This window comes from Aquila chrysaetos, unplaced genomic scaffold (genome assembly GCF_900496995.4).
Source record: "Aquila chrysaetos chrysaetos unplaced genomic scaffold, bAquChr1.4, whole genome shotgun sequence".
NCBI classification, from domain to species: domain Eukaryota; kingdom Metazoa; phylum Chordata; class Aves; order Accipitriformes; family Accipitridae; genus Aquila; species Aquila chrysaetos.
Genome location: NW_024470389.1, coordinates 42,288 through 66,661, shown reverse-complemented (window position 1 = coordinate 66,661; position 24,374 = coordinate 42,288). Strand labels below are relative to the sequence as shown.

The following is a 24,374-nucleotide window of genomic DNA, read 5'->3' as shown; positions in this document are numbered from 1 at the left end:
CTTGGGTGCAGCACCCGGGGGTGCAAAGGGAGGGGAGGGGGGACACCCCATTTTGGGTTGATTTGGGGGGATTTTGGCTATGCACAAAGCCGGGAAGAGTTTTTGGGGTGTGGAGGTAACCAGGGGAGGGGGGGAGGCACTGCATTCGGGGGCCAGGGGCTGCTTAGCAAGCAAGGGGAGGGGGGTCAGGGTGCATGCACCCCAAAATCTGTGGTGCGTACCCCCAATTCCAGGGGTCACACCCCAAAATCTGGGGTGCACCCCCCAAAATCCAGGGGTTATACCCCAAAATCTGGGGTGCACCCCCCAAAATCCAGGGGTTATACCTGAAAATCGGGGGTGCACCCCCTAAAACCCAGGGTGCGTGCCCCCCCCAAATCAGAGGGTGACCCCCATTGCATGCAGCAGCCCCCCCCCCACCTAATTTCCCAGCCTTGTCCCCTAAATCGCCACTTTTAGACCCAAAATGGTGGCAGGCTGGCCTACGCAGGGAGGATTTCCCCTTCCCACCCACCCCCCCCCAAAAAGGGGGAGGGTGAGCGCCTGCTTTGCAAATTTTGCAGGATTTTTTTTGGGGGGGGGGAAAGGGGTGCAGCTGCAGCTTCTTGCAAAGGGTGCAAGGGGATGGCGCAAATGATGGTGCAAGAGGTTGCAGCAAGAGGAGGGTGCAAATGATGGTGCAAGAGGGTGGTGCATGCAAGGGGATGGTGCAAATGATGGTGCAAGAGGGCGGTGCATGCAAGAGGAGGGTGCAAATGAAGGTGCAAGAGGTTGCAGCACGAGGAGGGTGCAAATGATGGTGCAAGAGGGTGGTGCATGCAAGGGGATGGTGCAAATGATGGTGCAAGAGGGCGGTGCATGCAAGAGGAGGGTGCAAATGAAGGTGCAAGAGGTTGCAGCACGAGGAGGGTGCAAATGATGGTGCACAAGGGCTGCGCATGCAAGGGGATGGTGCAAGAGGACGGTGCACGGGGATGCAGCAAGAGGACGGCGCAGCAAAGGCTGCTGCAGCTGACGGTGCAGGGGATGCTGCAAGAGGTTGCAGCAAACGGTGGTGCAGCCGGACGCAGCGGGAGGAGGCTGCAAAGGAGGGTGCAGCAAGAAGATGCGGCAGGAGGAGGGTGCGGCAGGATGCAAGAGGCGGACGCCTGCAAGAGGTTGCAGCAAGAGGACGGAGCAAGGGGATGCAGCAAGGAGCGGATGCTTGCAAGAGGAGGATGCTTGCAAGACGATGCTGCAGTGGCATGCAAGAGGGGAACACTTGCAAGAGGAAGATGCTTGCAAGAGGAGGACGCTTGCAAGTTGATGCTACGGCAGGATGCAAGAGGCGGATGCTTGCAAGAGGTTGCAGCAAGAGGATGCAGCAAGAGGAGGACGTTTGCAGGAAGAGGGTGCTTGCAAGATGATGTTGCAGCAGGATGCAAGAGGTGGGCGCTTGCAAGAGGTTGCTGCAAGGGGATGGAGCAAGAAGCGGATGCTTGCAAGCGGACGATGCTTGCAAGATGTTGCTGCAGCAGCATGCAAGAGGGGAACGCTTGCAAGAGGAGGATGCTTGCAAGATGATGCTGCAGCAGGATGCAAGAGGCGAATGCTTGCAAGAGGTTGGAGCAAGAGGAGGATGTTTGCAAGAGGATGCTTGCAAGATGCTGCTGCAGCAGCATGCAAGAGGAGGATCCTTGCAATAAGAGGATGCTTGCAGGATGCTGCAGCCGGACGCAAGAGGCGGATGCTTGCAAAAGGTTGCAGCAAGAAGACGCAGCAAAGGGATGCAGCAAGAAGCGGATGCTTGCGAGAGGAGGATGCTTGCAAGACGCTGCTGCAGCTGCATGCAAGAGGGGAACACTTGCAAGAGGAGGATGCTTGCAAGAAGAGGACGCTTGCAAGAGGAGGATGCTTGCAAGAGGATGCAGCAGCAGGATGCAAGAGGTAGAGGCTGCAACACTGCCGAGGAGCCAAGCCCCAAAACAAGCCACCCTGCCCCCTCACAACCCTTTTCCCCTTAAAAAAACCAACCCCAAGACCCCCCAGAATTGCTGCGGCCCGGCCCGGGAATGCAGTGCCGAAACTCTCCCCCCCACACACACACACACCATCCCCAACGCAAAGATCGGGCGCGGTGGCGCGTCTTTTCCATAAAAACTCGATTTTATTGCTATTTTTTGTGTGGTTTTGGAGGTTGTTTGGGTTTTTTTTGGAAGGGGGAGGACTTTCTAAATGACATCAGAGGGGCGGGGGGGAGGGAATTTAGTAGCAGGCGCTGGCGGCGTCGGAGAGCACCAGGGATACGTTGACGGAGGTGGGTTTACCCGAAGCTTTATCCACCGATTTCTGCGCCACCTGCAGAGGGATTTGCTCATGGCCGACCAAGCAAGTGAAGATGTTGCCGGCTCGCCAATCCTCGCCGCTGACGGTCAAGGAACTGTAGGTGAAGTAAGAGACGGCCGGCTGCGATTCGGCGACGGGCGGCATGGTGATGTAATCGCCGGTGGGTAAAGGTTCGCCGTTGCGGAGCCAACGGACGAAAAGATCCGGAGGGTTGAAGCCTTTCACCAAGCAAGTGATGGTGGCGGATTCCTGCATGGTGAGTTGTTCGGACGGAGGGGAGAAGATGTAGATGGAGGGGGCTTTGGCGTTGCGGCCTGCGAAGAGAAGGGGGAAGAGAGGGGGCGGTTGGCAAAGCGGCGGTGCGATTGCAAAAGAAGGTGATTGCAGCCTCCTTGCCCTCGATTTTGCAAATAAACGGGGCGATTGCATCGTGCTTCCCTCGATTTTGCAAATAAATGAGGGGATTGCATCTCCTTGCCCTCGATTTTGCAAATAAATGGGGTGATTGCATCCTTCTTCCCTTGTTTTTTGCAAATAATTGAGGGGATTGCATCTCCTTGCCCTTGATTTGCAAATAAACGGGGCGATTGCATCATGCTTCCCTCGATTTTGCAAATAAATGGGGCAATTGCATCCTTCTTCCCTTGATTTTGCCAATAATCAGGGCGATTGCATCTCCTTGCCTCAGTTTTGCAAATAAACGGGGCAATTGCATCCTCCTTGCCCTCGATTTTGCAAATAAACGGTGCGATTGCATCTCCTTGCCCTCAATTTTGCAAATAAATGGGGGGATTGCATCCTTCTTCCCTTGTTTTTTGCAAATAATTGAGGGGATTGCATCTCCTTGCCCTTGATTTTGCAAATAAACGGGGCGATTGCATCATGCTTCCCTCGATTTTGCAAATAAATGAGGGGATTGCATCTCCTTGCCCTCGATTTTGCAAATAAATGGGGCAATTGCATCCTTCTTCCCTTGATTTTGCCAATAATCAGGGCGATTGCATCTCCTTGCCTCAGTTTTGCAAATAAAAAGGGCAATTGCATCCTCCTTCCCTTGATTTTGCAAATGAACGAGGGGATTGCACCTTCTTGCCCTTGATTTTGCAAATAAAAGGGGCAATTGCATCCTCCTTCCCTCGATTTTGCAAGTAAACGGGGTGATTTCATCCCTTGGCTTTGCAAAAAGAAGCGGAGGTGCAATTGCATCCTCCCGTCCTTGGCTTTGCAAAACGAAACGGTGGAATTGCACCTCGATTTTGCAAAACTCAACGGGCCGATCGCCGCCTCCTCTCCCCGGCTTCGCCCGCCCCTCCCAAAAAAACCCCCGCCAACGGTGACGCAACCGCTCCTTGCCTTTGCGAAAAGAAACGGCGCTGCGCTTGCGCCCGTTTCCCCCCGCAAATTGCAATCGCGATGCACCGGCGCCGGTTTCCCGGTTTTTGGCAACCCGCCGACACTTGTCCCAACCCAACGCCCTCGGACTTACTGGGCGTCTTCTGCAACTTGACTTCGGCGGGGAAGAGGAGCTCGGGGTGGCTGACCTTGCAGGTATAGATCTCGCCTTTATCCCACTCGTCGGCGTAGACGGTGGCCGTGCCGTCGACGCTGAAGAACCCGTTGGGTTGCAAGACTTGAGGCAACATCTTGGTGTCCAACTTCCCGCCGTTCTCCCTCCACCAAGAGATGGCCAACCCTTCCACGCCTGGTAGGTTGGTCACCTTGCACGTCAACTTGGCCACTTTATCCTTGAAGATGTCGGCGAAGACGGGCGGGACAACCTGCACCGTGATCTCCTCGTTGTTGTTGCTGGGGTCATCTGGAAAAGGGCGCGGTTGATCGTTTGGGATGGTTGCCCCCCCCCCCCAAAAAAAAAAATACGTCTCCCAACCCTCCCACCGCCGCGGTTGACGTCACTTACAGCCGCATTCCAGAGCCTTGCTGGTGTTCCTCACGTCTTCGTCCACTTGGCAAGTGAAGACGGTGCCGGCGTCCCATTCGGCTTCGGTAACGGTTGCCCAGCTGTTGGTGATGTAAGCCCTTTTGCTGTCGGCCACCGAACCTTCGGTGGTGACTCCGTCTTTTAGCAAAACCCCGTTTTTCAGCCACCGGACGGCGGCGGGCAGCTGCCGGGATCCGCGGATTTGGCAAAGGATGCTGGAATTTCGGTAGGGACCTTCGAAATCCTCGCGGGATGGCGGGTGGATGGTGATGGCGGAGGTCACGGTGTTGGAACCTGGCGGCGGAGGGGATGGAGAAGGGGTGAGGGGGGTGGAGAACCCCAAAATGGCACCCGGGGGTGCGGCGGGGTGCTCCGGGGGGCGGGATGGGGGTAGGATGCGGAGCCGGGATGCCGGGTGAGGATGTAGCTGGAGCGGGATGCAACGGCGGGATGCAGAAGCGCCGGGAGGCAGCTGCAGCGCCGGGAGGCAACGCCGGGTTGCTCCAGGGAGGATGGAATGCGGGGATGCAGCGCCGGGATGCACCGGGGAGGATGGAATGCGGGGATGCTCCAGGGAGGATGCAACACCAGGATCCTTGGAGAAGGATGCAGCAGCACCGGGATGCTCCGGGGAGGATGCAACACCGGGATGCAGCACGGGGATGCTCAGGGAAGGATGCAGCAGCACCGGGATGCAACACCGGGATGCTTGGGGAAGGATGCAGCAGCACTGGGATGCTCCACGGAGGATGCAACACCGGGATGAAGCACTGGGATGCTCGGGGAAGGATGCAGGAGCACCGGGATGCTCCGGGGAGGATGCAACCCTGGGATGCTCGGGGAAGGACGCAGCAGCACCGGAATGCAACACCGGGATGCTCAGGGAAGGATGCAGCAGGACTGGGATGCTCCGGGAGGATGCAACACCGGGATGCTCGGGGAAGGATGCAGCAGCACCGGGATGCTCCGGGGAAGGATGCAGCAGCACCGGGATGCAGCACTGGGATGCTCGGGGAAGGATGCAGGAGCACCGGGATGCTCTGGGGAGGATGCAACCCTGGGATGCTTGGGGAAGGACGCAGCAGCACTGGAATGCAACACCGGGATGCTCAGGGAAGGATGCAGCAGCACCGGGATGCTCCAGGGAGGATGCAACACCGGGATGCTCGGGGAAGGATGCAGCACCACTGGCATGCTCCGGGGAGGATGCAACACCGGGATGCAGCACTGGGATGCTCAGGGAAGGATGCAGCAGCATGGAGATGCTCTGGGGAGGATGCAACACCGGGATGCAGCACTGGGATGCTCGGGGAAGGATGCAGCAGCACCGGGATGCTCTGGGGAGGATGCAACACCGGGATGCAGCACTGGGATGCTCGGGGAAGGATGCAGCAGCACCGGGATGCTCTGGGGAGGATGCAACACCGGGATGCAGCACTGGGATGCTCGGGAAGGATGCAGGAGCACCGGGATGCTCCAGGGAGGATGCAACACCGGGATGCTCGGGGAAGGATGCAGCACCACTGGCATGCTCCGGGGAGGATGCAACACCGGGATGCAGCACTGGGATGCTCGGGGAAGGATGCAGCAGCACCGGGATGCTCCGGGGAGGATGCAACACCAGGATGCAGCAGCACGGAGATGCAACAGCACGGGGATGCTCGGGGAAGGACGCAGCGGCACCGGGATGCTCCGGAGAAGGACCCAATCCCCCGCCGACCCGAGCGGGGACACTCACCGGGGTTGGACACCTCTACGGAGCGGCTTCCCTTGGGATGGGCGGCTCGGCAGTAGAACGGCTGCTGGGTTTTGCCGTCCGAGAAGGGAAGGCTGAGGTGGCTGGAAGCCGTGTAACGGCCGGCGGCGAGGACGGACGGGAAGACCCTCACCCCCTTGGTGATGCTTGCGTTGGCGTAGGTGCTCCAGCCGAAGGTGAGGTCGTCGGGGAGGAAGCCCACCGCAACGCAGCCCACCGAGTAGAGGTCTTGGGTGGCGGGCGTCCCGCAAGAAACCAGCGGGAAGAGGTTGGGAGCGTGGGAACCCTCTGGGGGGGGAGGAGGGAGGAAGAAGAGGAGTTAGGGGAGGGGGAGGGAGGGGTTGGGGTTGTGCGGAACGCCCGTATTTTGGTGCAACAGTCACCCGCGCAGGTGCAAAACCCCCTATTTTGGTGCAAAAGTGGCCCGTGCGTGAGCAAAATGCACCTGTGCAGGTGCAAAAAAAAACAATTTCGGGGCAAAAATGGCCTGGGCGTGACCCAAACCTGCCCGTGCGTGCGCAAAGAGACCAGATTTTGGTGCAAAATCCACCTGTGCAGGTACAAATAATGATATTTTGGTGCAAAATCCACCCGTGCAGGTGCAAAAAACCCCTATTTTGGTGCAAAAATTCACCTGTGCATGAGCAAAACCCCCCCATTTCGGTGCAAAGAGCCCCCATTTTGGTGCAAAATACACCTGTGCAGGTACAAAAAATGATATTTTGGTGCAAAATCCACCCGTGCAGGTGCAAAAAACCCCTATTTTGGTGCAAAAATTCACCTGTGCATGAGCAAAACCCCCCCATTTCGGTGCAAAGAGCCCCCATTTTGGTGCAAAATACACCTGTGCAGGTACAAAAACTGATATTTTGGTGCAAAATCCACCCGTGCAGGTGCAAAAAAACCCTATTTTGGTGCAAAAATTCACCTGTGCATGAGCAAAAACCCCCCATTTCGGTGCAAAGAGCCCCCATTTTGGTGCAAAATCCACCTGTGCAGGTACAAAAATGATATTTTGGTGCAAAATCCACCCGTGCAGGTGCAAAAAAACCCCTATTTTGGTGCAAAAATTCACCTGTGCATGAGCAAAACCCCCCCATTTCGGTGCAAAGAGCCCCCATTTTGGTGCAAAATACACCTGTGCAGGTACAAAAAATGATATTTTGGTGCAAAATCCACCCGTGCAGGTGCAAAAAAACCCTATTTTGGTGCAAAAATTCACCTGTGCATGAGCAAAACCCCCCCATTTCGGTGCAAAGAGCCCCCATTTTGGTGCAAAAATACACCTGTGCAGGTACAAAAATGATATTTTGGTGCAAAATCCACCCGTGCAGGTGCAAAAAAAACCTATTTTGGTGCAAAAATTCACCTGTGCATGAGCAAAACCCCCCCATTTCGGTGCAAAGAGCCCCCATTTTGGTGCAAAATACACCTGTGCAGGTGCAAAAAATGATATTTTGGTGCAAAATCCACCCGTGCAGGTGCAAAAAACCCCTATTTTGGTGCAAAAATTCACCTGTGCATGAGCAAAACCCCCCCATTTCGGTGCAAAGAGCCCCCATTTTGGTGCAAAATCCACCTGTGCAGGTACAAAAAATGATATTTTGGTGCAAAATCCACCCGTGCAGGTACAAAAAAACCCTATTTTGGTGCAAAAATTCACCTGTGCATGAGCAAAACCCCCCATTTCGGTGCAAAGAGCCCCCGTTTTGGTGCAAAATTCACCTGTGCAGGTGCAAAAAAACCATATTTTGGTGCAACAATGGCCTGTGCATGAGCAAAAATCCCCTATTTTGGTGCAAAAATCACCTGTACAAGTGCATTTCTGGGCAAAGAGTCCCTATTTTGGTGCAAAATCCACCTGTGCATGTGCAAAAAAACATATTTTGGTGCAAAATTCACCTGTGCATGAGCAAAACCCCCCATTTTGGTGCAGAGCGCCCCAATTTTGGTGCAAAACTCACCTGTGCAGGTGCAAAAAACCCTTTTTTGGTGCAAAAATGGCCTGCGCATGAGCAAAACCCCCCATTTTGGTGCAAAGAGGCCCTATTTTGGTGCAAAACTCACCTGTGCAGGTGCAAAAAGCCCCGATTTTGGGGCAAAATTCACCTGTGCAGGTGCAAAAAACCCGATTTTGGTGCAAAAAAACCCCGTTTTCCTGCAAAACCTCCATATTTTGGTGAAAACCTCCCCATTTTGGTGAAAGCCCCCATGCCCGTGGGAATTCCTCCTATGGTCCCAGAGCTGCTTTTACCGGACCAGTACCGGACCAGTACCACACCCCACAGCCACCCCAGAGCCGCTTCTGTAGGACCAGTACCGGACCAGTACCGGACCCCCCAGTTGTCCCATACTGGGTTACTTCCAGCACCCCACAGCCGCTCCTGCAGGACTGGTACCAGTACTGAACCAGTACCAGAACAGTATCGGACCAGTACCAGCATCCACAGCTGCCCCAGAGCCACTCCTGAAGGACTGGGACCAGTATCGGACCAGTACCAGCTGCCCTGGACCAGTACACACCAGTACTGGACCAGTACCACACCCCACAGCCACCCCAGAGCTGCTTCTGTAGGACCAGTACCGGACCAGTACCGGACCCCCCCAGTTGCCCCATACTGGGTTACTACCAGCACCCCACAGCCGCTCCTGCAGGACTGGTACCAGTATCGGACCAGTACCAGCTGCCCTGGACCAGTACATACCAGTAACAGACCAGTACCAACTGCCCCAGACCAGTACCAGTTGCCCCATAGCAGTATGTACCAGTAGCCCCGTAGCAGTATGTACCAGTACCGGACCAGTACCAGTTGCCCTGTACCCATACATATCAGTACCAGACCAGTACCAGTACTGGACCCCCCAGCTGCAACCATACTGGGCCAGTATTGGCAGTCCACAGCTGCCTCATAACCACTTTGGTGGGACCAGTACCAGACCAGTATCGCCACCCCACAGCAGCTGCTGCAGGACCAGTATATACCAGTACCGGACCAGCACTAGCTGGTACAGGTACTGGACCCCTCAGCTGTCCCACACTGGGACCGTGCTGGCACGCCAGAGCTGCCCTATAGCTGCTTCTGCAGGACCAGTACCAGACCAGTACCAACTGGTACCAGTACCAGCACTGCACAGCAGCCCCATAGCTTCTTCTATGGGACTGGTACCAGTACCGGAACCCCACGGCTGCCCCATAGCTGCTTCTACTGGACCAGTACCAACTGGTACCAGTACCCGCACTGCACAGCTGCCCCATAGCTTCTTCTATGGGACTGGTACCAGTACCGGACCAGTACCGGCACCCCACAGCTACCCCAAAGCTGCTTCTACAGGACCAGTACCAGCACTGGACCAGTACCGGCACCCCACAGCTGCTTCTACTGGACCAGTATAGGCTGGTACCAGTACCACCACCCCATAGCTGCTTCTACGGGATGGGTACCAGTACCCGACCAGTGCCAGCACCCCACAGCTGCCCCATAGCTGCTAATAATGGACTGGTATAGGCTGGGACCAGTACTGGACCAGTACCGGCACCCACAACTGCCCCATAGCTGCTTCTACTGGACCAGTACCAACTGGTACCAGTACCCGCACTGCACAGCTGCCCCATAGCTTCTTCTATGGGACTGGTACCAGTACCGGACCAGTACCGGCACCCCACGGCTATCCCAAAGCTGCTTCTACAGGACCAGTACCAGCACTGGACCAGTACCGGCACCCCACAGCTGCTTCTACTGGACCAGTATAGGCTGGTACCAGTACCACCACCCCATAGCTGCTTCTACGGGATGGGTACCAGTACCCGACCAGTGCCAGCACCCCACGGCTGCCCCATAGATACTGCTACTGGACCAGTACCAGCTGGTACCAGCACCAGACCAGTACCACAACCCATAGCTGCCCCATAGCTGCTAATAATGGACTGGTATCAACTGGTACAGTACCAGACCAGTACCGGCACCCCATGGCTTCCCCATAGCTGCTTCTACTGGACCAGTACCAGTACCGGAACAGTACCAGCACCCACGGCTGCCCCATAGCTGCTTCTACTGGACCAGTATCAACTGGTAACAGTACCAGACCAGTACCAGCACCCCACAGCTGCCCCATAGCTGCTTCTACTGGACCAGTACCAGTACCGGAACAGTACCGGCACCCCACGGCTGCCCCATAGCTGCTTCTACTGGACCAGTACCAGCTGGTACCAGTACCGGCACCCCACAGCTGCCCTACTGCTGCTTCTACTGGACCAGTACCAGCTGGTACCAGTACCAGACCAGTACCGGCACCCCACAGCTGCCCCATAGCTGCTTCTACTGGACCAGTACCAGACCAGTACTGGCACCCCACAGCTGCCCTACTGCTGCTTCTACTGGACCAGTACCAGCTGGTACCAGTACCGGAACAGTACTAGCACCCACGGCTGCCCCATAGCTGCTTCTACTGGACCAGTATCAACTGGTAACAGTACCAGACCAGTACCGGCACCCCACAGCTGCCCCATAGCTGCTTCTACTGGACCAGTACCAGACCAGTACCAGTACCGGACCAGTACCGGCACCCCACAGCTGCCCCATAGCTGCTTCTACTGGACCAGTACCAGCTGGTACCAGTACCGGAACAGTACCGGCACCCCACGGCTGCCCCATAGCTGCTTCTACTGGACCAGTACCAGCTGGTACCAGTACCAGACCAGTACCGGCACCCCACAGCTGCCCCATAGCTGCTTCTACTGGACCAGTACCAGACCAGTACCAGCACCCCACAGCTGCCCTACTGCTGCTTCTACTGGACCAGTACCAGCTGGTACCAGTACTAGACCAGTACCAGCACCCCATAGCTGCTTCTAGAGGACTGGTACCAGTACTGGCACCCCATGGCTGCCCCATAGCTACTTCTACTGGACCAGTACCAGCTGGTACCAGTACCAGACCAGTACCAGCACCCCATAGCTGCCCCATAGCTGCTTCTACTGGACCAGTACCAGCTGGTACCAGTACCGGCACCCCACGGCTGCCCCATAGCTGCTTCTACTGGACCAGTACCAGCTGGTACCAGTACCGGACCAGTACCGGCACCCCACAGCTGCCCCATAGCTGCTTCTACTGGACCAGTACCAGCACTAGACCAGTACCGGCACCCCACAGCTGCCCCATAGCTGCTTCTACTGGACCAGTACCAGACCAGTACCGGCACCCCACAGCTGCCCTACTGCTGCTTCTACTGGACCAGTACTAGACCAGTACCAGCACCCCATAGCTGCTTCTAGAGGACTGGTACCAGTACTGGCACCCGATGGCTGCCCCATAGCTACTTCTACTGGACCAGTACCAGCTGGTACCAGTACCGGAATAGTACCGGCACCCCACAGCTGCCCCATAGCTGCCTCTACTGGACCAGTACCAGACCAGTACAGGCACCCCACAGCTGCCCTACTGCTGCTTCTACTGGACCAGTACCAGCTGGTACCAGTACCGGACCAGTACCGGCACCCCACAGCTGCCCCATAGCTGCTTCTACTGGACCAGTACCGGACCAGTACAGGCACCCCACAGCTGCCCTACTGCTGCTTCTACTGGACCAGTACCAGCTGGTACCAGTACCAGCACCCCATAGCTGCCCCATAGCTGCTTCTCCAGGACCAGTACCAGGTGGTACCCCAGTACCATTCACCCCCATACTGGGCCAGTACCAGCTGCCCCATAGCTGCTTCTCCAGGACCAGTACCGGACCAGTACCAACTGGAACCAGTACCAGCACTGGGACTGCAGTCACAATCAAGCCAATTAAGGCAATGCCCTTAATTAATGCCATTAATGCCCACAGCTGTGCAGTCACTCACCCCTCAACCTCTAATTAATTAACCTAATCATTTGAATTAGTTACCCACCCCTCTAGTCAATCTCTGGCCCCACTCCAAGAGTTTAATTAATTGCCTGGTGGGTAATTATTACTTATATTATATTATATTATATTATATTATATTATATTATGTTAGAGATATCAGATATTCTATATAAATTATATATTATAGAGCCATATTAAACCTTTAAGGCCACATAAAAAATCATATTATTTATGTGAGTAATTAATATAATATAATATAATAGAATAGAATATAAAATATAATATAATATAATATATAAAATACGTAGAGCTTTAATCTCTCTCTCCATAGATTAGGTCCCTATATATCTATGAAATATATCTTATATATAATATATATCATAGAATAGATAGCTATTAAATATTTCTTATATATATATCATAGATTAGATGAATCATATGTCTAATATAAATATATCTAATTTAATCTAATATAAAAGATATATATCTTATATATCATAATATTCTATAGAATTGTATCTATATAATATATAATAGGACATATTACATATTATAAGATGTATATCTATCTACTGTATATTTTATATTAAATATGACCATAGAAAAGAAATGAGATTAAATATCTCTCTATATTATAAGATATTAAAATATATATTGCAATATAAAAATGCACTTTTATATCTACATTACCTTATATTAAATATATATTTTTATATATTAAAATATAGAGAGATTTTTTAAAAATCTTTTTTAAAATCTATTTTTTAAATCTGGGGTTTTTGAAATCTATTTTTTTTAAAAGCTGGTTTTTTTTAAAAAAGCTATTTTTTAAAAATCTATTTGTTTTTATCATCTATGGCAACAAAATTCTTGTTAAGTGCTCAGCTTAAAAAAACCCCTAAAATAATAAAGCCCCTTTCAGGGAAATGACTTTGTCCGAAACTGCCTGAATTCAACCCAAAGTTGCTGTTTACCCCCCGCCACTTGCCAAAAAAAGGTTATTTTTTTACCCCAAACAGGTGCTGTTTTCAGGCCCGTTTCGCCTGGTTGGGTTTGATTCATTTTTCATGCAAAAAAATCATTAAAAATAAAAAAAGGGGAATTAGGAAAAAAAAAAAACCCACTTCTCCTTTCTTGCTGTTTTCGAAACCAAACCCAGGCTATTTTGGGCAATTCTGGGCTGAAAAATAAACAAGCGCAGCTGCCACCTGCGGGCCAAAAATCAGCCATTTTAGGTGTAAACACCCCCTTTCACAGAATAAGAACTTTTAATTTAATTTCTTTATATTTTTTCACCTTTGGTACTGCTCTAAAGAGCAAAAAAAAAAAAAAGAGAAAAAAAGGGGGGGGGCAAAAAAGGTGATTTTGGTGACATTTTATTACCATCTCCGGGCAAATGATTCAACTCTTGGAGCTGCACTGTAACTTAGAGCCCTGCATTTAAATATCTTAATTTTTTTTATATATATATATATATATAAAAAATATATATACTATATTATATATTTATATATTTTTCTAATATATTTAATGCATTTTAATATATTATATATATTTTATATATTTTTTTAAAGTAATAACATTAAACCTCACAACCTGCGCTATAAACCACCCCCAATTTGCCCTAAAAACCCTTTAAAAAATAAAATCTTGTCCCCATTTTTTTCAAGAAGTGAGTTTTCATCGCAGGAGGGGGAAAAAATCAGATTATCTCATCAATTTAGACTAAATACACCTACAGCATTCTAAAATACTTAATTATCTTTTATAGTTCATTAATAAATGTAATAAAATGCATTTTCCCTATTAAAAAAATTCCTCTCTGCTCTTGAAAACTCAATTTCTGGCACCTTTCAATTGATTTTTAATTAATTTTTTTCTAAGAGAACAACTGAGATGCTGAGAAGCCACCTCAAAAAATCACTATTTTTTCTCCCAGCTCCCCAAACCTCACTTTTTTAACCCAAAATGGCCCATTCCAAGCCTGCCCACTGCATAAGACCAACAGAAATTGCACTCCCAGCAACCCTGATTATCAATAATTAATTAAAAATTAGATTAATGGGGAGATTTTGTGCAGTTATTGGTAAATGGGGAGAAAAAAATATATATAAAAGTCACAATAATGGACCAAAAAGGACAAAAAAAAACCCCACTTCAAGTCCCTGCTTAAACTTTAACATTCTCTTAATTAATGATTAAGGAGCCAAATTTGGGGAAAAAAAATGATCACTATTTCTGTTTGAATTAATAAATTTCCTATTAATGAAGGAATTAAAAAAAGAAATCTCCTATTTAAGGATTTTAATACAAACTTTTGAGGGTCCTAAAGAAGTCAAACTCCTCTGAAAAAGTCCCAAAAAGGTCAAATTAAACTTTTTCTACATAAAAATGGGGCTGGAGTTTGGCTTTGCTAAAAATCCCTAAAACTGCCCTAAAAAGATTATAAAAATTAAGATTTTTTTTTTTAAGCCAAGACTAAGACTCCCCCCAAATCCACCTGAGAGCCCCCAAAATGCCACATCTTAAAGAAAAGCTGTGATAAACCCCACAAAAATCAAGATTCACAGAGACCCAAATTTGGGGACTTTAAGCCGCAGATTTAACTCAAAATCCCCCCCCAAATGGCTCAAAAAAGGGAGAAATGACGTAAAAATATCATCCTTCAGCCTCAATCTTCACCCCACCGCTTGAGGTCGGATCTCACTAATTTTTTCCAACTAATGAACTCGTCTCCCTGAGCGGTTTAATTAAAAATACGGGTTTTTCTACACTTTTTTGCCCCCAAAAAGCTCTCCAAAAATGCCACTTTTAGGGCACAGCCTGAAGCCTTGATATTCAAACTGTCTGATTAAAAATATAATAAATAATAAAAATATAATATATAAAAATACTTATCACTTATAATGTGTAATTTCTAAGTTATAATTTATAAATTTTATATAATATATATTATATATATAAATATCACTATATTTCTATTTTAAATATATATTTTTTTAAAGAAGATCCAACAACCAAACACTTAAAAATCCACAAAACCACTAAAAAAAATTCAAAGTCCTCTGCATTCTTAACTACCAAATCCTTTTTTTGGCTTATTTTGGCTCTAAAAGTCCTTTTTTTCTCCCCATTTCGCCCAAATGAAGCGATTTCTCCCCCAGAAAAAAATATATTGATATTTATAATACTATATTTAGGGGAGAAAAAAAAAATAAGTCGCTGTTTCTACTCTACCCAAAACCTCCTCAATTAAATAGCATTCCTTGGAGGGAAATGTCATTTTCCACACCAAAAAACCCATCTCCTGGCACAAAAAATCCACAGACTGAGCCCCAAAACCTGCCTCTTTGACCCCAAATGTCATATTTTTTCCAAAAAAACCCCTGAAAATGCCAAATTATGGGGCTTTTTGACCATTTTTGCCATCAAATTGCACTCAGATTATATTTTTGGACAAAAAAAAACCCTTAAAAATCGAGGTTTTTGCCCACTTCTGCATCAACTCGCCTACAGATTATTTTTTTCCATCAAAAAAACCCTAAAATCATCTTTTTAGCCCAGTTCTGCCGTCAAATCACCTGCCAATGATTTTTTCGCCTAAGAAATTGACTTTATGGCCCATTTTTGACCGTCAAATCACCTCCAAATTAATTCCCCCACCAAAGACCCTAAAATCAACTTTTTTTGCCTAAATCTGCCTTTAAATCGCCTATGGATTAATTCCCCCCCTAAAAAAAGGCCCTAAAATTGACTTTTTTTGCTCAACTCAGCCACCAAATCACCTCAGGGTGAATCCCCCCCCCCCCCAAAGACCCTCAAAATTGACATTTTGACCCATTTTTGACCATCAAATGGCCACTGGCCGAATCTCCTGCCCTAAAAAATCCCCCCAAAATCGACTTTTTGACCTCAAATCGCCTCCAAATGGACATTTCCCCCAATAAAATGGCCCCAAACCGACATTTTGACCCACCGACTGCCATTTTGCCCTGGTTTTGGCCCCCAAAAGGGGGGGGTCTCCCGCCCTCGAGCCCCCCCACGGCCAAGATTTGGGGCGAAAAAGGCCAAAATTTGTCGTGGCGAGATGTTGAGGACGAGGACTTACCGGAGGAGACGGTGACGACGACTCCGCTGCCCCACGCGTCGATACCACCAGCATTGCCACGGTGAAGCAAAACCCATGTCCCGGCGTGCAAAAACTCCTCCCCTGGCGATTTTGGGGACTAAAATCCATTTCCAATCAATTTGGGGCGGTTTTATCCCATAGATGCATCCAAGAAATTTAAAAAAAATAATAATAAATGGATTTTTCATCCTTTTTGGGTGCATCCTGCAGACTTAAAATTGTTTTGGGTTTTTTTTTCCCTCCTCCTCGGGTGCATTGTGTAGACTCCTACAACAGAAATTTGGATGTCATCACAGAAATTGGACAAAAAAGGGAGAAAAAAGGGAAAAAAGAAGCCACAAAAGGAAAAAACATCACCGTATTTGGGGAAAAAGTGGACAGAAAGAAGACAAAACCCCATATTTGGGATCACAATGCCCATATAAGGTGGAGAAATGCTCATACTTGAGGCAAAAATGGGCATAAAGGCAAAAAAATCTGAATATTTGGGGCCAAAATGGCCAAAAGAGGCAAAATGAACCAAATATTTGGGGCAAAAATGGTGAGAAAGAGGAAAATACCCTGTATTTGGGATTGCAATGCCCATATAAGGCAGAGAAATGCCCATAATTGGGGCAAAAATGGGCATAAAGGCAAAAGCATCTGAATATTTGGGGCAAAAATGGCCAAAAGAGGCAAAAGGATCCAAATATTTGGGGCAAAACTCGCCATAAAGGGTAAAAATAACCCCACATTTGGGAGAAAACTGGCTCTAGATGACAAAACATTTCCAGATTGGGGTAAAAATGACCACAAAAGGAAAGCCATTCCCAGATTTGGGTAAAACTAGGGATAAAAGCCAAAAGCGTGCTCAGATTTGGGTCAAAACTGGCCAAAAAGGGCCAGCGCGTGCCCAGATTTGGGGTAAAACAGGCCAAAAAGGGCCAAAGCATGCCCAGATTTGAGTCAAAACTGGCCCAAATGGGCCAACGCATGTTGAGATTTTGGTCGAGAAGGTCCAGAAGAGCTAAACCATGCCCAGATTTGGTGCAAAATTGGCCCAAAGAGGCAAAAAATGCCCTGATTTGGGTCAAAACTGGCCCGAGGAGCCAAATCATGCCCAGATTTGGGGCAAAACTGGCCCAAAGAGCTAAACCATGCCCAGATTTGGGTTGAAACTGGCTCAAAGACCCAAAGAGTGCACAGATTTGGATCGAGAATGGCCAAAGGGCCAAATCATGCCCAAATTTATGTCACAAATGGCCAGGAGAGGCAAAGCATGCCCAGGCTTGGGTCAAAACTGGCATGAAGAGCCAAAGCGTGACCAGATTTGGGTCAAACCAGGGCCTAAAAGGCTAAGTGTGCGCAGATTTTGGTCAACACTGGCCCAACAATCCAAAGCGTGCCAAGATTTGGGTCACAAATTGCCCTAAGAGCTAAAGCTTACTAGATTTGGGTCGAGAAAGGACAAAAAGGCCCAAAGCGTGCCCAGATTTGGGTTGAAACAGGCCCAAAGAGCCAAAGCCTGCCCAGACTGGGGGCAAAAATGGCCCAAAGAGCCAAATCGTGCCCACATTTGGGGCAAAATGGCCAAATTAGGGAAAAACGTCCCCAGATTTGATGAAAAAGCAACAATAAAGGGTAAAACATGCCCAGGTTGAGGGCAAAAATGGTCCTAAAAGGAAAGGCATCAGCACTTTAAGCAAAAATGAGACTAAAAGGCAAAAGTATTCTCACAGTTGGAACAAATCCGGCCATAAAGGGCGTAAGGTAAGTCTAGCTGGGTAGAAAATGGTATTAAGAGGCAAAACGAGCCCCAGGTTTGCTGCAGAAGTGGCCAGAAAGGGGAAGAGGGCACGAGTGGGGGGGGCTGGTCCCCCGGGAAAGGGCCCCCCCCGGCCCCAGGAGTGGAGCTGAGCCCAAAGCAGCGTTTTTGTCACCGCCTGCACCACCGTGATAAGCACAACCACCAGCACAACCACTACCAGTACCCACGGTGACACGGGGTGGTACAAAATCCCCCCGCCCAGCCCCCTCCTCTGCGGGGCCGCACGCCCGAGGGACCGCAGGCTGAGCTCGTCCTAATGCACCCAGAAATGCCCCTACAAGGGAAAAAAACACTCCAGGTTTCCTGCAAAACTGAGCATCAAGTGCCAAAGCATCCATGGATTCACTGAAATGTCCATAAGGAGAAAAAGCATCTTCATTTTTAGGAGAAAAAATGGCTGTAGAAGGAAAACCATCCTCATATTTATTGAAAATATATTGGCCAGAGAGGGCAAAGCATTCCCATATTTCAGGTTTCCTCTAAAAGCAGCCATGTAGGGAAAACATACCCAGATCTCAGGGAAAACTGGCCATAAATAGAAAAACATCCCCAGATTTCATGCCAAAGCAGCCATTAAAAGGCAAAACATCCCCACATCTCCCCCAAATAGGGCCAAAGCTGCAAAACATCCCCAGATTGGGGCACAATAATGCTATGGTAGGCAAAACGTCCCCACACTGGCTGCTGAACTTGCTTCTAAAAGAGAAAGCAATCCTGATATTTGGGGCAAAATCGCTCATAAAGGCACAAGCATCCCCGTATTTAGGGCCAAAATGGTCCTATCAGGAAAAGCGTGCCCAGACTGGCTGCAGAAATGGCCATAAAGGACAAAAGCATTCCCACATTTTGGGGAAAACTGCACCCTAGGGAAAAAGCATCACCAGATTTGGGTCAAAACTGGCCCAACGATCCAAGGCATGCCCACATTTGGGGTAACACTGGCCCAAAGAGACAAAATGTACGCAGGCTTGGGTCAAAACTGTCCCTAAGAGCCGAAGCATGCCCAGATTTGCATCAAAAGTAGTCCAGCGATTGAAAGCGTGCCCTGAGTTGGGGCAAGACTCGCCCAAAGAGACAAAGCGTGCCCGGATTTGGGGCAAAAATGCCCCAAAGAGCCAAAGTGTGCCCAGACTTGGGTCAAAATTGGCCCAAGGAGCCAAGGCATGCCCACATTTGGGTTGAAACTCGTCCAAACTCTCAATGTGTGCCCCAATTTGGGTCAAAACTGGCCCAAGGAGCCAACGCATGTCCAGATATGGATCAAAACTGTCCCTAAGAGCTGAAGAGTGCCTAGATTTGAGTCAACACTGGCCCAGCGATCGAAAGCGTGCCCTGAGTTGGGGCAAGACTCGCCCAAAGAGCCAAAGCGTGCTCAGATTTGGGGCAAAAGTGGCCCTAAAAGGCAAAGCATGCCCCAATCTTGGTCAAAACTGTCCCAATGATCCAAGGCATGCCCGCATTTGGGGTAACACTGGCCCAAAGAGACAAAACGTGCCCAGATTTGGGGCAAAATTGGCCCAACCATCCAAGGCATGTCCACATTTGGGTTGAAACTGGCCCAAACACTCAATGCGTGCCCTGATTTGGGTCAAAACTGGCCCAAGGAGCCAACACGTGTCCAGATACGGATCAAAACTGTCCCTAAGAGCCGAAGTGTGCCTAGATTTGAGTCAACACTGGCCCACAGATCAGAAGCGTGCCCTGAGTTGGGGCAAGACTCGCCCAAAGAGCCAAAGCGTGCTCAGATTTGGGTTGAGCATGGCCCTAAAAGCCAAAGTGTACCCCAATTTGGGTTAAAACTTGCCCAACAATCCAAAGCATGCCCAGGTCTGGGGTGAGACTGGTCCAAAGAGCCAATGCGTGCTCAGATTCAGGTCACAAGTAGGCTGAAGAGGCAAAGCATGCCCAGATTTGGACAAAATTGTCAAAAGAGAGCTAACCATCCCCAGATTTGCTAAAAAAGTTGACAATAAAGAGCAAACCATGCCCAGATTCAGGACAAAAATGGTCGTAAAGGAAAAACATCCCCAGATGTGGTGCAGAAGTGGCCTGAAAGGGAAAAGCATCTCTGGATTTGCTGGAGACATGGCCAGAAAGGGGAAGAGGGCACAAGTAGGGGGGGCTGGTCCCCTGGGAAAGGGCCCCCCCCAGCCCCAGGAGTGGAGCTGAGCCCAAAGCAGCGTTTTTGTCACCGCCTGCACCACCGTGATAAGCACAACCAGCACAACCACTACCAGTACCCACGGTGACACAGGGTGGTACAAAATCCCCCGCCCAGCCCCCTCCTCTGCGGGGCCGCACGCCCGAGGGACCGCAGGCTGAGCTCGTCCTAACTGCACCCAAAAATGCCCCTACAAGAGAACAAAACCCTCCAGATTTGCTGCAAAACTGAGCATTAAGTGCCAAAGCATCCTCATATCTCATTAAAAATGGCCATAAACCACAAGAGAGTCCCACCGTCTGTTCCAAAAAGAGCTGCAAAGGGCAAACACGTCCCCACCTTTGCGCCAAAAATGCTCATGAAAAGAAGAGAAATGCTCAGATTCAGGGTAAAATTAGCCACAAAGGGCAAAACGTCCCCAGATTTGGGGCAAAACTGCACATGAAGGGCAAAACGTCCCCAGATTTGGGGCAAAACCTCCACATAAAGGGCAAAACCAGCTGCAGATTTGCTGCAGAAGTGGCCAGAAAGGAGAAGAGGGCACAACTGGGCGGGGTGCGGGTCCCCACAGATTTGGGCCAAACTAGCCAGAAAGGGCAACAATATTCCCTAGTTTACGAGAGTAATTGTTGTAAAGAGAAAAACAACCCCAGATATGCGGCAAAAATAAAGAAAGGGAAAAATATCACCATATTCAGGGCAACAATGGTCATAAAAGGGGAAGCATACTGAGATTTGGGTCAAGAATGGTCCTAAAAGCCAAAGCATGCCCAGATTTGGGCCAAAATGGGCCCTTGAAAGTCAAAGTGTGCCCTGACTAGGGTCAAAACTGAACCAAATATCCAAGCTTTGCCCAGATTTGGGTCAAGACTGGCCCAAAGAGCTAAAGCGTGCCAGGATTTGGGGCAAAACTGTCCAAAAAGGGCCAATGCATGCCCAGATTTGGGTTGAGAAAGTCTAGAACAGCAAAACCATGCCCAGTCTGGGGGGAAAAAAAGGCCCAAAGAGCTAAACCATGCCCAGATGTGGGTTGAAATCAGCCCAAAGACCCAAAGCGTGCCCAGATTTGGGTTGAGAATGGGCCAAAGGGCCAAATCATGCCCAAATTTATGTCACAAATGGCCAGGAGAGGCAAAGCGTGCCCAGGCTTGGGTCAAAACTGGCATGAAGAGCCAAAGCGTGACCAGATATGGGTCAAAACAGGGCCTAAAAGGCTAAGTGTGCGCAGATTTTGGTCAACACTGGCCCAACAATCCAAAGCGTGCCAAGATTTGGGTCACAAATTGCCCTAAGAGCTAAAGCTTACTAGATTTGGGTCGAGAAAGGACAAAAAGGCCCAAAGCATGCCCAGATTTGGGTTGAAACAGGCCCAAAGAGCCAAAGCCTGCCCAGACTGGGGGCAAAAATGGCCCAAAGAGCCAAAGCGTGCCCCACATTTGGGGCAAAATGGTAAAATTAGGGAAAAACGTCCCCAGATTTGATGAAAAAAGCAACAATAAAGGGTAAAACATGCCCAGGTTGAGGGCAAAAATGGTCCCTAAAAGGAAAGGCATCAGCACTTTAAGCAAAAATGAGACTAAAAGGCAAAAATATTCTCACAGTTGGAACAAATCTGGCCATAAAGGGCATAAGCGGGGCGGAAAATGGTATTAAGAGGCAAAACCAACCCCAGATTTTCTGCAGACGTGGGCAGAAAGGGGAAAAGGGCACAACCGCGGGGGCTGCTCCCCTGGGAAAGGGCCCCCCCGCTCCTGGGCACGGAGCTGAGCTCCCAGCAGCGTTTTTGTCACCGCCTGCACCACCGTGATAAGCACACAAAGCACTACCACAACCACTACCAGTACCCACGGTGACACAGAGGGGCACAAAATCCCCCCGCCCAGCCCCCTCCTCTGCGGGGCCACACGCCCGAGGGACCGCAGGCTGAGCGTGCCCTAAATGAACCCAAAAATGCCCCTAAAAGGGAAAAATAACACCAGAATTGCTGCAAAACTAGGCATCAAGCGCAAAAGCATCCCCAGATTTCCTGAAATGTCCATAAGGAGCAAAACCAACCTCTTTTTTAGAGGAAAAAACGGCTATAAAAGGAAAAATGTCCTCATATTTGTTGAAAATACGTTGGCCACAGAGGGCAAAGCATTCCCGTATTTCAGGCAACACAGGGAATAAGAAGCAAAAACATCCTCACACCGAGGGTAAAACGGCTGGAAACAGCATGAAACCCCCAGGGTTGCTCTAAAAGCAGCCATGTAGGGAAAACATACCCAGATCTCAGGGAAAACTGGCCGTAAAGAGAAAAAACATCCCCAGATTTCATGCCAAAACAGCCATTAAAAGGCAAAACATCCCCACATCTCCCCCAAATAGGGCCAAAGCTACAAAACATCCCCAGGCTGGGGCACAATAATGCTATGGTAGGCAAAATGTCCCCACACTGGCTGCTGAACTTGCTTCTAAAAGAGAAAGCATCCTGATATTTGGGGCAAAATCGCTCATAAAGGCACAAGCATCCCCGTATTTAGGGCCAAAATGGTCCTATCAGGAAAAGCGTGCCCAGACTGGCTGCAGAAATGGCCATAAAGGACAAAAGCATTCCCACATTTTGGGGAAAAGTGCACCCTGGGGAAAAAGCATCCCCAGATTTGGGGCAAAACTGGTCAAAAGAGGAAAAGCATGCCAAAGTTTGGCAGCAAAATTGACAATAAAGGGCAAAACGTGCCCAGATTTAGAGCAAAAACGGTCATCAAAGGAAAACCGTTGCCATATTTGGTGCAAAAATGGCCATAAGGGACAAAACCAGCCCAGGATTTGCCGCAGAAGTGGCCAAAAAGGGGACGAGGGCACAAGTGGGGGGGCTGGTCCCCCGGGAAAGGGCCCCCCCCGCTCCTGGGCATGGAGCTGAGCTGCCAGCAGCGTTTTTGTCACCACCTGCACCACTGTGATAAAGAATAGTACCCCAAGCAGCACCACTCACGGTGACACAGGGAGGTACAAAAACCCCCAGCACAGCCCCCTCCTCTGCAGGACTGCACGCCCGAGGGACCGCAGGCTGAGCTCGTCCCTCCCGCACCCCAAAATACCCCTCAAAGGGAAACACAGCCCCAGATCTGGCACCAAACGGGGCATAAAGCGCAACAGATCCCCAGATTGGCTGCAAAAATCACCCTGGAAGGAAAAAGCATCCCTGTGGTTGGGCACAACTGGGGATAATGGGCAAAAGCATCCTCATGTCGGGGCTAAAAACAGTCATAAAGGCAAAACATCCTCAGATTTCCTGCTGAATTAGCCCTATAAGCCCCAAATATCCCCCGAGTTGGGGAAACAGTGGTCATAAATGAACAAACATCCTCTCTATTTAGGGCAAAAAAACACCCTAAAATGAAAACTTGCCTGGACTTGCTGCAAAAGGGTCCAGAAAAGAGGAAAAGGTCACGATATGCACAAGCTGCCCAAGATTAGGTGCAAAAATAGCCATAAAGGGCAAAAGCATCCCCTGGCTTGGGCAATACTGCACCTAAGAGCCAAAGCGTGCCCACATTTGGGTCAAAACTGGCCCAGAGAGACAAAGTACGCCCACGTTTGGGTCAAAGCCAGCACTAAGAGCTAAAGCGCGCACAGATTTGGGTCAAAACTGGCCCAAAGAGCCAAAGCGAGCCCAGATTTGGGTTGAAAGTGGGCTGAAGAGGCAAAGCATGACCAGATGCGGACAATATTGTCAAAAGAGGGCAAAACATCCCGAGACGCCCTAAAAAAATTGACAATGAAGGGCAAACCATGCCCAGATCCAGGACAGAAATGGTCGTAAAAGGAAACCATCCCCATATTAGGTGCAGAAAGAGCCTGAAAGGGAAAAGCGTCTCTGAATTCGCTGCAGACGTGGGCAGAAAGGGGAAGAGGGCACAACCGCAGGGCTGGTCCCCTGGGAAAGGGCCCCCCCCGCTCCCGGGCATGGAGCTGAGCCCCCAGCAGCGTTTTTGTCACCGCCTGCACCACTGTGGTTCTCATTACCATACCAACCACCATCAGTACCCACGGTGACACAGAGGGCTACAAAATCCCCCCGCCCAGCCCCCTCCTCTGCGGGGCCGCACGCCCAAAGGACCACAGGCTGGGCTCATCCTAAATGCACCCAAAATTGCCCCTACAAGGGGAAAAAACCACCAGGTTCCTGCAAAACTGAGCGTCAAGTGCCAAAGCATCCCTGGATTCACTGAAATGTCCATAAGGAGCAAGAGCATCCTCATTTTTAGGAGAAAATATTGCCGTAAAAGGAAAACCATCCTCATATTTGTTGAAAATACGGTGGCCACAGAGGGCAAAGCATTCCCTCATTTCAGGCAAGACAGGGAATAAGAAGGAAAATCATCCTCACACCGAGGGAAAAATGGCCAGAAACAGCAAGAAGCC

General features: G+C 49.8%; 1 gene segment (V, D, J or C); it reads right to left on the bottom strand.

The window, feature by feature from the left end:
• LOC115338133 overlaps positions 1 to 24,374 on the bottom strand; it is a 56,561-nt gene that overhangs the window by 2,758 nt on the left and 29,429 nt on the right. Inside the window, 5 exon segments of the C gene segment in view lie at positions 2,307 to 2,639; positions 3,812 to 4,141; positions 4,244 to 4,558; positions 6,003 to 6,308; positions 15,979 to 16,033. Coding sequence covers positions 2,307 to 2,639; positions 3,812 to 4,141; positions 4,244 to 4,558; positions 6,003 to 6,308; positions 15,979 to 16,033 — 1,339 coding nt within the window.